The sequence below is a fragment of the Taudactylus pleione genome, unplaced genomic scaffold (assembly GCF_031769625.1).
Source record: "Taudactylus pleione unplaced genomic scaffold, aTauple2 ptg001041l, whole genome shotgun sequence".
In the NCBI taxonomy this organism is placed as follows: domain Eukaryota; kingdom Metazoa; phylum Chordata; class Amphibia; order Anura; family Myobatrachidae; genus Taudactylus; species Taudactylus pleione.
Window position 1 is genome coordinate 1,191,848 of NW_028285442.1, and position 13,859 is coordinate 1,205,706.

At 49.7% G+C, this 13,859-nt stretch overlaps 1 protein-coding gene across 1 annotated transcript in view; it reads right to left on the reverse strand.

The window, feature by feature from the left end:
• Nucleotides 1-13,859, reverse strand: part of DLGAP5 (DLG associated protein 5) — a 59,170-nt gene that overhangs the window by 22,307 nt on the left and 23,004 nt on the right. The window contains exons 5-13 of the mRNA XM_088461348.1: nt 13,704-13,791; nt 13,138-13,314; nt 12,746-12,810; nt 12,384-12,619; nt 12,128-12,252; nt 11,901-12,042; nt 11,520-11,605; nt 11,093-11,253; nt 10,291-10,383 (exon numbers count right to left, since the gene is read on the reverse strand). Of these exons, the coding sequence (XP_088317474.1) occupies nt 10,291-10,383; nt 11,093-11,253; nt 11,520-11,605; nt 11,901-12,042; nt 12,128-12,252; nt 12,384-12,619; nt 12,746-12,810; nt 13,138-13,314; nt 13,704-13,791 (1,173 nt within the window). The remainder of the gene's footprint in view (nt 1-10,290; nt 10,384-11,092; nt 11,254-11,519; nt 11,606-11,900; nt 12,043-12,127; nt 12,253-12,383; nt 12,620-12,745; nt 12,811-13,137; nt 13,315-13,703; nt 13,792-13,859) is intronic.

Sequence of the window (13,859 nt, forward strand, 5' to 3'; positions counted from 1 at the left end):
CTGGGCCACGCTGGGGCCACCAGGATCAGTGTGCCTCCGTCCTGCTTGAACTTGCGCAGGACCCGAGGCAGCAGAGATATCGGAGGGAACAAGTAAGCCAGGTGAAAGCCATTTCACCGACAGCGCGTCTATCAGACTTGCGCCTGCGTCCCTTGTCCTTGACCCGTACACGGGCAGCTTGTGATTGTGACAGGATGCCATCAGGTCCAGCTCTGGCAGCCTCCACTTGTCCACAAGTAGTTGGAATACCTCTGGATGAAGCGACCATTCCCCGGGATGCATGTCGTAATGGCTGAGGAAGTCTGCCTCCCAATTGAGGACTCCCGGGATGAAGACTGCCGAGAGAGCTGGAAGATAGCGCTCTGCCCAAGCCAGGACGCGGGACACCTCCGACATCGCAGCTCGACTGCGAGTCCCTCCCTGGTGATTGATGTACGCCACCGTGGTGGCGTTGTCTGACTGCACCTGAACGGCCCTTCCGTGAAGAGCGGTGCCGGACGACTGCAGGGCTCTGTACACTGCCCGCAGTTCCAGGATGTTGATGGGAAGAATCGCTTCCTCCGCCGACCAACGACCCTGAAGTGACAAGGAGCCTGTCACTGCCCCCCAATCCCGGAGACTGGCATCTGTCGTAAGCAGAACCCATGCCGGGATCCAAAAGGGGCGCCCCTCGAGGAGATGAGCCGTCTGTAGCCACCAGACCAGGGACAGACGCACCTCCGAGGACAACACCAGTATCTGAGAGCGGATCCTGTGTGGCAATCCGTTCCATTCCGAAAGAATCAGCCTCTGCAGGGGCCTGGAATGGAACTGGGCAAACTCCACCATGTCGAATGCCGACACCATGGACCCCAAAACTCTCATCGCTGAGTGCACCGACACTCTGCCACTGCTCAGACAACTGTGAATCCGCAGCTGTAAGGAGACCTTCTCTGGAGTCAGAAAAATCCGTTGCTGACGAGAGTCCAGCAGGGCCCCCAAATGAACCATCCGCTGTGATGGGATGAGGGAGGACTTCTTCCAGTTGATCAACCACCCGTGCGCCTGAAGACAAGCGACCGTCAGGTGGAGATGCTGGATCAGTACCTCCGGGGAGCTTGCCAGCAAGAGGAGGTCTAGATACGGTAGCAACCGTATCCCCTGGCTCCGAAGGTGAGCCGCCATGACCGCCATCACCTTGGTAAATACCCTTGGTGCCGTGGAGAGGCCAAAGGGTAGAGCCCTGAATTGGTAGTGGTTGTGGAGAATAGCAAACCGCAGAAACCGTTTGTGCGATTTTGCTATAGGCACATGGAGGTAGGCGTCCTGGATATCCAGGGAGACCATATAATCCCCCGGTTCCATCACCAGAATAATGGAATGCAAAGTTTCCATCCTGAATTTGGGAACCCTGAGAAACCTGTTCAGGGACTTCAAATTGAGGATGGGGCGATGAGAGCCATTGGGTTTCTGCACCAGAAACAGCGTAGAGTAATACCCCATCCCACGTTGAGATTGTGGTACGGGTATAAAGACCGCCGCCGTCATTAAGGCCTCTATGGCTTCCTGAACCTGCAAGGCCTTGTTTTTTTCCTGAGAAGGACTGGCGAGGCGGCCTGTGCCGAAAAGACAGGACGTACCCCTGGGAGACCACTTCTCGCACCCAGGCATCTGTGGTGGTATTGTGCCAGCACTGGGCGAATTGAAGAAGTCGGCCTCCCACTCTGGGGTCCCCCAGAGGGAGGCCCGTCCCATCACGCAGAAGGCTTATCTTCTTGCTTGGAAGAAGGGCGCCTAGCACTCCAGGCTTGCTTCTTTGGCTTTGAGGCGGTCTTGGTTGCGGACTGCCTCGAGAAGGACAACCCTTTGCCTTGCCCTGAACCCGAAAGGAGTGAAAGGCCGAGCTCCGGACCTTAGCAGGTGTCGTAGCTGTAGGGAGGAAGGGTGACTTGGATTTTGCCAGGGTATCTACTATTTTGTCCAGGTCCGGACCAAATAGTAACTCTCCATTAAAAGGTAAGCCCTCCAAGCCTTTCTTTGAATCAGCGTCTGCTCTCCAAGACCTAAACCACCTGGATCTGCTAGCAGACACTGCTGCCACCGAAACCCTAGAGGTCAGCAGGCTAGCATCCAAAGATGCTTCTCCAATGTAGGAAACGGCATCTCTCATCTGTCCTAACAACGCCCTCTGGACATTCCGGAGCTTCATCCGTAAACTTATCCTCCAAGGCGTTGGCCCAACCCTCAATGGCCTTGGCCACCCAGGAGATGGCCATGGACGGCCGGGCTACAGCCCGAGAGAGTAAATATACTTTAGACAAGTCTCCACCTTCCTGTCCGTAGGATCCTTCAGCGAGGATATAGACGGCAATGGCAAAGTAGCACTCCTGATGAGGCGTGTTACATGGGAATCGACCGCAGGCGGAGTTTCCCACAAGGAGCCCACAATATGGCCCTGTGTAGCACACAACTGTATGTGACATATAGATCACGCATTTGTGAGGTACAAGTGAGGTCAGTAGCAACACCCTTCCCCCGCACACCTGTAGGGCTTGTAGGAGAAGGAAAGGGATAGGTATAGGCTGACAGTAAGTAGAAATTAGCACAGACAGGCAGCACTAGCAAAAGTCACATACCATGCAGGAAGATATACTCACTGCACCTTTCCACTACAATCAACCTACCCAGATTCAGTGTCTGGGAGGGCTATAGTGCTGTGTACACTGTCCTTTTGCAGGGGAGAGGTACACAGGGGGACCGGTCCGCGTGCTCCCTGAGAGTATCTGCGCTGCCACTGGAGAAAATGGCTGCTGGAGACCTCAGAGGAGGAGAGGCCGATTATCTGCAGCTCAGCGACGCCAGACGACTAGCTGAAAGGCGCGCTGAGCTGAGGGGAGGAGCCGCTAGACAGGGAAGGCTTCCTCCCCTGGCTAGCATATTAACCCCCGGGTTGCCGGCATCCCGCTTGCCGGGTTATTCACCCTGGTGGTCTAGTGGTCTGGCGGGGTATGCCTCCAATGGAGGGGGAGCCCGCCGCCACCGCTAGCGCCCACGGTCTGTCCCCTAAACCGGGGGCATGGGACTGCGTTTAAAAGGAAACCGCGCACCGCCGCTAATCAGCGGTGCGCGGCTTACCTTGATCTCCCCGACGTCTCCGGCAGCAGTCCCAAGGGAAACCAGAGTCCGGCTAGTACAGACTCTGGCTTCCCCTGCCGCGATCCCCAGTTCAGTACTGGCGTCGCGGCGCCAGCAGGGAGAAGGAGCGGCAGCGTGTGCGTCTGTACAGACAGCCCATCGCTGCCGCTCTGGAGAAAAAAACTGTAGTAAAAAAAAATAAAATAAATTTAACTAAGTTAAAAAATAAAAAGCTTTAGGGGGCTGCTCCTGCAGGGTGACCCGACTCCGGCCGGGCACCAGCTTAAACTGAGGTGCCTGTGGCTCGGGGGCGGCGTATAGAGGAGGATGGACCCAAGTGCATCCTGGGAGCAGCTAAAAGCTTTAACTCCGTGGTGCCCGAGGATCCAGTTATACCCCAAGGTCACCCCTGTGGACCCCTATGGACCCTGAAGTAGAAACTTACCATTGTTATATCTATTTCTACGAAGCCCGTAGGGGCCAGAGGGTTGACCTTGGGGTATAGCTGGATCTGGCCCACGTGCACCACGCAGTTAAAGCATTTGCTGCTCCCAGGATGCACTGGGTCCATCCTCCTCTATACCCTGTCCCCAAGCCACAGGCATCTCAGTTGGTAAGTAGCCAAGGCCAGAGGAGGAAAAACAGAGAGAAGGAAGACTACAAGACACACAAGAACCATACTCACAGAAAAGGGAGACTGAAAACTCGTGACAAACCACATAACCCATATGAAGCCAGGTGCATCAGGCGGGCGACCTGTGGAGACTATGGACTTCGTAGAAACAGAGATAACAAAGATAAGCTCTTACCATATCTCTTGTTTTCTACTTCAGGGTCCACAGGGTTGACCTTAGGGATGTCCCAAAGCAGTACAACTAAGGGCAGGGGATGCTCCTGTGCTGAAAGGAGAATCCAGCGCCCGAAGGTTGCATCCGGAGGCGAAGGTGTCAAACGCATAGAACCTCAGCTGAACAGCCGAGGCGCCACGGCTAGCAGCCAACGAAAGACCCACAGACCGAGTAGACTGAGCCTTAACAGAGGCCGGAACAGGCAAATCCTCCTGTGCATAAGCCTCACAAATAACCAAACGAAGCCAACGGTGAACAAGCCAGATGTGGTGAAACGCGCATCCAGTCAGCAGTCATTCACTCCCCGCTGCAGGAGTGAGCAACATGGCAGCAGGGTCATCAGGCAGGAGCTTATGATCATGCTTACCCCAGGTACTTCCTTCCAGGTGGGCTGTAACCTGCTCCGGTAGCGCATCCAGTTCTCTGCAATGCTTCTAGTAACAGAAACTGCCTAACACCATACACGGAGCGGCGTCCCCCACCTTTCCCTGATTCTTCTATCGGAGTTCTACACTGTTTCTCTCTCATCCCGGTGTCCACTCACGGAAGACCTTGGACAGCAGAAAGGACCAGGTACCTCTCACCGTACGTACTGTCTTTATCCTGGATACACTGGGTTCTTTTTTATTTAACATTTATGTTTATTTATACATATTTAAAACATCTGTTATCTCTTTGTGTTATGGTCTCCTAGGAAGGTACACACACTTAATTATAAAGATTCGGTTATGTTGATTCATTCTGAGAATTTATTATTTTTGACAAATGATATTTTTGTGTGTATGTCCGAAGGAGACTTGGTCATTTAGTTTATAACCTATGATATATAACCACCAGGTCAATAGACATACAGGTTTTTGTCTCTGTGCGGAACAATTACTCCTAGAGCATTATTTCACTCATGTGTATCTATATAAACTTCAGCAGATGTTTGAACTCATCAATTAGTTTCATTCCTGATTACAGACGATGGAAGAAGAAGAAAGAAGGAAGAAAGAAGAGTACCCCACCATGGAATCGCTTTGCTAACAATTGGTTATTCCAATTGTTGTTATTTTTAGAGGCCGGAACAGGCAAACCCTCCTGTACATAAGCCTGACAAATAACCGAACGAAGCCAAAAGGGCCAAAGTTTGTTTGCCGGCCTCGTGAAAACCAAAGAGGACGAACAAGGAATCAGACTTCCGAATGAAACTAGTCCGGTCCACAAACTTTGAGAGCACGGACGACATCCAAAGAAGCCTCACCAACCGAGAGGTCAGGTGACTGAAAGGCTGGTACAATTTCCTGATTAATGTGGAATTTAGAAACCACTTTAGGTAGAAAACCCGGACAAGTGCGAAGCACCGCCCTGTCCTGGTGAAAAATCAGAAAAGGAGGACAGGAAAGCGCCCCCAATTCGGACACCCTCGCCAGGAGAAAATCCGTTTTAACAGTCAACCACTTGAGTTCCACCGACTCAAGAGGATCAAATGGAAGACCCTGTAGGGCCCGAAGTACCACCGCCAAATCCCAAGGAGCCACTGGGGGGTGAACAAAGGGAGGCTGAAACCTGAGAACACCCTGGAAAAAGGTGCGGACATCAGGCAGAGTAGCTATCCTACTCTGGAACCATACAGATAGTGCAGACACAACCTTCAAAGAAGCTAGGCGTAAGCCTGGTCCAAACCAGACTGAAGGAACGCCAAAACCCTAGAAACACGAAACACCTGAGGTTCGTAATTTCTGGACTCACACCACTGAAAATAAGTAGTATGCCACACACTGTGGTAAATCCTGGCTGAAGCAGGTTTGCGCACCAGTAGCATCGTGCTGATGTCTGAACTTGAAAACCCCAGGATCTTAAGACGGAAGTCTCAAGAGCCACGTCGTCAAAGACAGACGACCCAGATCCGGGTAAAGGCAGGGCCCCTGAGACAACAGGTCCAGACGTTGAGGCAGAGTGAACGGAGCGTCCATGGAGAGGCTCCGAAGATTGGAGTACAAAGGACGTCTGGGCCAAGCCAGAGCCACCAGCAGAAGCGTTTGAATTTCCGAAGGACCCGAGGCAGCAGGGATACTGGAGGGAATAGATACGCCAGCTGAAATGTCCATTTCACTGACAGCGCATCCACCAGGATTGCGCCGGCGCCTCATGTCCTGAACCTGTACACGGGCAGTTTGTGATTGTGAAGGGAGGCCATGAGGTCCACCTCCGGCAGTCCGCACCTGTCCACGAGTAGTTGAAATACCTCTGGGTGAAGCGACCATTCCCCGGGATGCAGGTCGTGACGGCTGAGGAAGTCCGCCTCCCAATTGAGGACTCCTGGAATGAAGACTGCCAAGATGGCCAGAAGGTGGCATGCCGCCCAAGCCAGGATGCGTGACACCTCTGACATCACTGCGAGTCCCCCCCATCATGGTTGATGTACGCCACCATGGTGGCGGTGTCGGACTGAACTTGCACGGCTCTTCCTCGAAGAGCGTGACCGGACCACTGGAAGGCCCTGTACACGGCCCGAAGTTCCAGAATGTTGATGGGAAGCACCGCTTCAACCGCCATCCAACGGCCCTGAAGTGAGAGTGGACCAGTCACTGCACCCCAACCCCGGAGACTGGCATCTGTCGTGAGCAGAACCCCACCTGGGCTCCAAAAGCGGCGACCCATGGTGAGATGTGATGTCTGAAGCCACCAAGCAAACGAGAGGCGCACCTCCGGAGACAACACCAGCATCCAAGTCCTGATCCTGTGTGGTAACCCGTTCCATTTGGATAGAATCAGCCCCTGCAGGGGCCTGGAATTAAACTGGGTATACGCCACCATGTCGAATGCCGACACCATGGACCCCAGAACCCTCATTGCCGAGTGAACAGAAACTCGGCAATTCTTTAGGCAGCTGCGCACCCGCAGTTGTAAGGAGGAAATCTTCACTGGAGTCAGAAAGATTCTTTGCTGATGAGAATCCAGCAGGGTTCCCAAATGAACCATCCGTTGTGAAGGAATCAGGGAGAACTTTTTCAATTTATCAGCCACCCGTGCCCTTGCAGACAAGCGATCGTCAGGTGTAGATGTTGTAGAAGTCTCCGGAGAGCTTGCCAGCAATAGGAGGTCGTCCAGATACGTCAGAAGCCGTACACCCTGGCTCCGAAGATGGGCCGCCATAACCGCCATAATTTTGGTGAATACCCTTGGAGCCGTGGAGAGGTCAAAGGGCAGAGCCTGAAACTGGTAGTGGAGTTGTCGTATAGCAAACATCAGATACCGCTTGTGTGAAGGCGCTATAGGAACATGAAGGTAGGCGTCTTGGGTGTCCAAGGAGACCATGTAATCCCCAGGTTCCATAGCCAGAATGATGGAACGCAAAGTTTCCATCCTGAATTTGGGTACTCTGAGGATGTTGTTCAGCGACTTTAAATTGAGGATAAGCCGATGAGACCCATTGGGTTTTGCACCAGAAAGAGTAGAATAGTAACCCGTCCCACGTTGAGAAGGTGGAACGGGAACAATGACCCCTGCTTTCAGCAAGGACTCTTGCTTCCTGAATCTGAAAGGCCTTGTCCTGAGAAAGAATCGCGCAGAAGAAATGATGGGGAGGACTGTGACGAAAGGAGAGGGCGTACTCCTGAGAGACCACTTCTCGAACCCAGGCATCCGTGGTGGTGTTGTACCAGCACCGGGCGAATTGAAGAAGTCGGCCTCCCACTCTGGGATTCCCCAGAGGGAGGCCCGTCCCATCAGGCCGAAGGTTTATCCTCTGGCGTGGAAGAAGGGAGTCTAGCACTCCACGCTTGTCTCTTAGGCTTAGAGGCAGCCTTGGTCGCCGACTGCCTCTGGAAGGACTGTCCCTTGGACTTTCCCTAAGTACGAAAGGACCGAAATGCAGAGGTCCTAGCCTTAGAAGGTGCAGCTGCCGAAGGTAAAAAAGCTGACTTAGACTTAGCAAGGGTATACACAATTTTGTTGAGGTCTGGGCCAAATAATAGCTCCCCATTAAAGGGTAAAGCCTCCAGGCCTTTCTTGGCATCCGCTCCCCAAGAACGCAGCCACAAAGACCGGAAAGCAGACACCGCTACAGGCGGTACTCTGGAAGTCAGAAGGAAACATAACTAGACACTAAACGTTTCTGCGGCTGGAACCTCTTCTTACTAGGCGACTGCCAGGCCTCCGCCATATGATCAGTCAGCTAGTCAGATATGGGAAAAGCAGCCAAAGTCACTTTTGTCTGTTTGAAATTTGGATACTTTGATTCAGGGGCTGGTGCGTCATCCTCTATATCAAGACCAGACCGCACTGCCCTTACGAATGCCAGCACATTCAGGGACTGATTCAAAGCCGGATGCTCTTTCAGAGCACTCGCTCTGAATCAGTGCCCTCCTTCTCTTTTTTAGAGGGCCGCTCGCAAAGCTGTGGGTGACCACCCACAGCTAGCGGCCAAAAAGATGTCGCGATGGTGAAGACCATCGGGCTTGCAACGAGACCCTTGTGGTAGGGTCTCGTCTGCCGCAAGCCCTGGAGTGCTTTTGGCTCTATCAGAGCCAAAAGCACTTCCACTGACATCACTTGTGATGTCAGTGGGGCCGGCCCCAGACGGGAGGCGTTCCCAATGGGAATGCCTCCGTCTAGCCCGACACGCCCACCTAAGAGGGCGTGCTGTCACTCACCATAGGGGGGAGGGCAGTCGGGACCGCCAGACGGTCTGCGATGGAAGGCAGCACCTGAGTCCTGACCCGAAATTGGGGTGTTAGAAGGACCAGGTAACTGCTGGCACTGCACACACAGCCCATCCTGTGACAAATCCTCCCGATTGTTCTCCTGCAGACGCTGCGACGCAGGTGTTAAGAGTGGGAGCAGCGGAGCGCTAAACTTCCTCGTCAGACATGATAATTGATATATATTTATATATATGTTAACACAATAGGGAAGTTCAGAGATTTACTCCTGTCGCACCCACAAGCATGCAGCACACAGGTCCACAGATATGGTACCGTGCAGCACGCAATTATATGTGACCGACCTCACAAATACATGAATTTATATAAGTGAGGTCCGAGAAAAATCCTTCCCATACACACCTGCAGGGCTGTAGGAGAAGGAAAGGGATAGGTATAGACTGACAGCAAGTAGAAATAAAGCACAGACAGTCAGCACTAGCAAAAGTCGCATACAATGCAGAAAGTTAATACTCACTGCACCTTTCACTACATTCAACCTGCCCAGATTCAGTGTCTGGGAGGGCTATAGTGCCGTGTACACTGTCCTTTAGCAGGGGAGAGGAACACAGGGGGACCGACCGCACGCTGCCTGCGAGATCTGCGCTGCCACTGGAGAGAAAATGGCCTCCATAGACCTCAAAGGAGGAAGCAGCTCAGCGTCACCAGACCCGGGCGGAAAGGCAAGCTGAACTGAGGAGCCGCTATACAGGGAAGGCTGCCTCCCCTGGCTAGCAATTAACCCCCGGGACGCCGGTTCCCGCTGCCGGCATAACTCCCTGGTGGTCTAGCGGTCACACGGGGTATGCCTCCGCAGGGGGGGAGCCCACCACCACTGCTAGCGCATCCGGTCTGTTCCCAGAAATCGGAGGCAGCCGACTGCATATACCCGCGAGTCACCACAAGTGGTGACCCGCGTCTTACCTGATCCCCGGTGCTCCGGCAGCAGTCGTGGCAATCCCCAGAGTATGCACTGGCGTCGCGGCGCCAGCGGGATGTAGGAGCGGCTGCTTGGACGTCCAGTGGACAGTCTGATGCTGCCTCTCTGAAGAGTAGTAAAATAAATAAATAAAAACTCTTTAAATTAAATGAGCTTAGGGGTTGCTAAGCAGCCCCCCTGCGCAAAGGGTGACCCGACTACGGCCGGGCAGCAACCAAAACTGAGGTGTCTGTGGCTCGGGGGCGGGGTATAGAGGATTAACTCAGTGCATCCTGGGAGCAGCAAAAGCTTTAACTGTGTGGTCACTGTGGATCCAAATCCAGCTATACCCCAAGGTCGACCATGTGGACCCCCTATGGACCCTGAAGTAGAAAACTGAGGTACTACGTCACCTGTGCTCAAGTATGGCTATCCTTAAAACATGAACTGTTAGTGTGCTGTGAGGTGCTTTCCATATAGCAGGTATTAACAGGAAAGTTCAGGAATTCTCCTGCTTTCACTACCAGGACAAAACCATTACAGAGGCACTTGAGGGGTGTCTGCCAACAGTAGCGATCCCGTACATGTTCTGCTGGCGTCTGGTTGGTTGGGGGGTGTGAGGTTCACTCCATGGAGAGTGGATCTTTATGGCAGGGGATACTCCTCTGTTCATAGAGACCATGGCTCCTCTACCAACACAAGGTAGCATACAAATACTTACTCTTACAATCTTTTTAGCCTGGACTGCATTCTGTTGCCAGGAGCCCTCCTCCAGCTTTCCAAGGTTGACAAACTTTTTAGATACATCCTCTATCTATTGGAAAAGGTGCAAAAATCTCTTTAGTAATAGACACATTTGGGACAGACATTTGTCAAACACAGAAGTGGTGTTAAGTGTGTAAACATGGGCTGGCCTTTGTAGGTCACACTGAAAGGGGTTTTCCATTGACGGCCCAACTGGAATGGCCAGCCTCATGTTTAAAAGAGAGAAAAACAATTTCTTATTCACCCTAAATGGTCACATCCAATTTGTGTATTTATTCATAGTTCTGATCACTTTAGAGAATATTGTATCATTACAATTCTAATAGAATTAACATACAAGGTACCCATATCCAGAACTCTACAGCAACAGCTGCCTAACCTTTCTCCTAGTACAGGCGAGGATATCATGCTTATTGCACACACAATATTTCCACACCAGCCCTCCAAACTAAAGCCCTTTTTTCTTTAAAGGCACTGCCTGTTTTGAGTCACACCCAGTAGTAGTGGGACAATATATAGCCATCACCATGTTGTGACCTGCTTTATTCGTACATTAGCTTCTTGTGTACGATGTACAACGCAGCAGAGGAAAAAGTTTAAAGGTTAGTATGCCCACGTTTTCTATGAATGGGTGAATGAAATGATTAGCAATGAGGCACCAATACGCCCAGCTCCAGTGAGCTCCCACCAGATAATTAGTTGTTCACAGGACAGAGAACAAAACACAAACCCTTAAAATGGATTTAGAAAGAACCTACCTGAAAATAGATCATATCCCAAAACCCCTCGAGATCTGTGCACGTTGTTTCCTTTTCACCGGTCTTAAATTCACAGTGATCGACCAGACCTTCAAACTGCTTAAACCGTTCACTCAATAGTAGCCTTGTTTGTCCAACTGTGGTTCGGATCAGGTCTTTAGCTTAAGGAGCGTAAAAAAACAAAAAAAAAAACATTTTTATTGCACCTATACAGCCCAAGAAGGATCCTAAAACACTTTTCTTCCACTTCACACCACATTGGGGTAAAGGAATGGGGGGAGTGTGGCACTGAGAAGCCATTCTTTACTACCAGTTTAAATAGATGCATCTGATCTAACAATAGATGTTTTATTTAAGCAGCTTCTCTTCATCCCATAATCTCAACATCTATATTTTGCTGGGAAACACAGGCCAAAGTGGGTCTTACCTTCTTCTGGAATATCCATGTCAATTCTTTTATCCCACTCGCTGCACAGCAATTTCAGCTTCTGAATTTCAGACTTCAGGATGTCTCTGTAATGAACAAGTTGAAAAAAATCTTTACTATACATAAGACAATAGTTTTATAGACAGGGCATCTATGATCACCTCTTGCACAACACACAAACCCATTATACAATAAAACATTCACTTTGTTTCAGTCTGAAGGTTTCATCATGATATTCCTGAGATCTGAAGCTAAAGTAGTCAGTTTCAACTCCTGTCAGTATCTGCAATCTCCGAACACTTTATATGCAACTAGCCCCTGCACTGGTTACCCCTGCATAAGTGCTCGTGTGTGGTGAAGTTGTATTTCAGTAACAATGACCTGAAGTACGGTACGTCATGATGTGGTTCCTCTGGTGGAGCAGACTTGTTTTCCATGTCTGTAAAATGAGGGGTTGGTTCACAAGAGGGAGGGGTCACCGATGCACCAGCCACTACAGCTGAACTTCCATCACTTGTACATTCTTTAAATAAAGCAGCAAAACGGTTAGAAAATACAAGGAAATATAATGCAAGCTCAATATTGTAGGACCAGCTTACAGAAAGTACCTGGAGGAGAAGAAATAAAGTCTGTGTCTAGCTTCACATCTGTGGCTTTAAGTGATAGTTCAGGAGGAGACACTTGGCCGGCCGTATGTTCTTCAGTGTGGTGCCCTCGTGTAAAGACAAACTGGCTAAAAAAAAAAAAAAGTCATGTACAGTAGATAATACATTCCAATCCAGAACCCTTCCAGCATAAATGTGTACACGGTTTATTGTGTCATTTTAGCAGCAAGGCTATTCCAAGTGGTAAAACCCAGCCTACCTTTTACTCGCCAAAGGGCTCCAAATAAAAGAAGGTGTCAGAAAGGCATTGGCCCGGTTAGGCGTCATTGGTTGAAGTTTGAGGGCAGACAGCCCATGCAATGGCTGGAAAATAAAATTGTCAGGCGCAAAAGATGGCTTCCTTTCATGTAATGAAGAGGTCGTCTCTGCCATGGCCAAACTATCTGCCGCTGTGTCTTCCAGCAATTTGTTACTCAATACGTCAACCACATGATGCTTCATTAATACAATAAAAGAAAGAAAAGTCAGTCATTTCCTAGAATAAAATATACAAAGTAATGAGTATGTGAGCAAATATGCCTGGATTTATGTTCATTCACCAAATCCACTCACGATCCTTACTTCTGTTTTATCGATGACAATTTCCTCTACGATCTCTTTGGTCATCTTTCGAGACCTTGTAGCAGCTGCAAATGAAAAATATATTTATTCTTTTTTTAAGTAAAATAAATGACACAGTTGGTAAGAATTGTGGTAGAAAATTTTAAAAGCAAACACGATCAGTCATGACAAAGTGAATAGGTAGGAGGTTGGATTCCATTACTTGTATGTCCCATTTCATACTACCAAACCAATCAAATTAGCAGCTGCAATTTACTTTGAAGCATCCTAATGTTAATCTTCCTTACAGCATTTCATAGTAAAGCCAATCTGCAAATCCGCACTTATCTGACCCAGATATTTCCTTCTTGCCAACAGTTTAATAAGCCTTTAACGTATAAAAACTGGAATACCTGCAGTGTTCTTCAACTGTGCTTTAACATTGGAGGATGGTTTAGATGCAGTCACTTTAGCAGAAGTAATGGGTAGTTTGGATGCAGTCATTGCAGTTGATCTTGTAGTAGTGGAGTGTTTGGCTGCTGCAATCATTGCACTTGATCTAGTAGATGCTGCAGGTGGAATACCAGAGACTATAGGAAAAAAGTAAACACAAGAACCTCATGAATGTGCATTAAACTCAAAGAAGACAAAAAGGACCAGACAACTGCACTGCTTCTATTAGCACCAGTCGATAATGCAGTTTTGAGGCTGTTATTCTGCAAGTTTATATTCAGAAGGCTGACTGACTATCAATACCCAAGAAGCATCACCAAGTACATGAGAGAGGAAGGTCCATATTTCTTAGCGAGGGCACTACAAATCTAAGCACAGATCTATACAGCACTACTTTCTCAGACATTTTGGTTATAACGGATTGTACCTTATATACAAAAGACAAAAGTTAATCACTCAAACCCCATTAAGAAAAGGATCGGAGCAGATCTGGAGTAGGAATATCCCGCCTAGAATTGGTTATTACCTTTGTTTTCCTTCTCATTTTTTAAAGTGTAAGTCTGCCCCCGGCCTCTTGTAATTGCACGATCAGCTGAGGCTTTAAGCACAGTTACCTAGAACAAGAAGTCAGTCATTAGATGTTGCTTCTAACAACGCATAAAGATGGGCATCATGGGAGCAG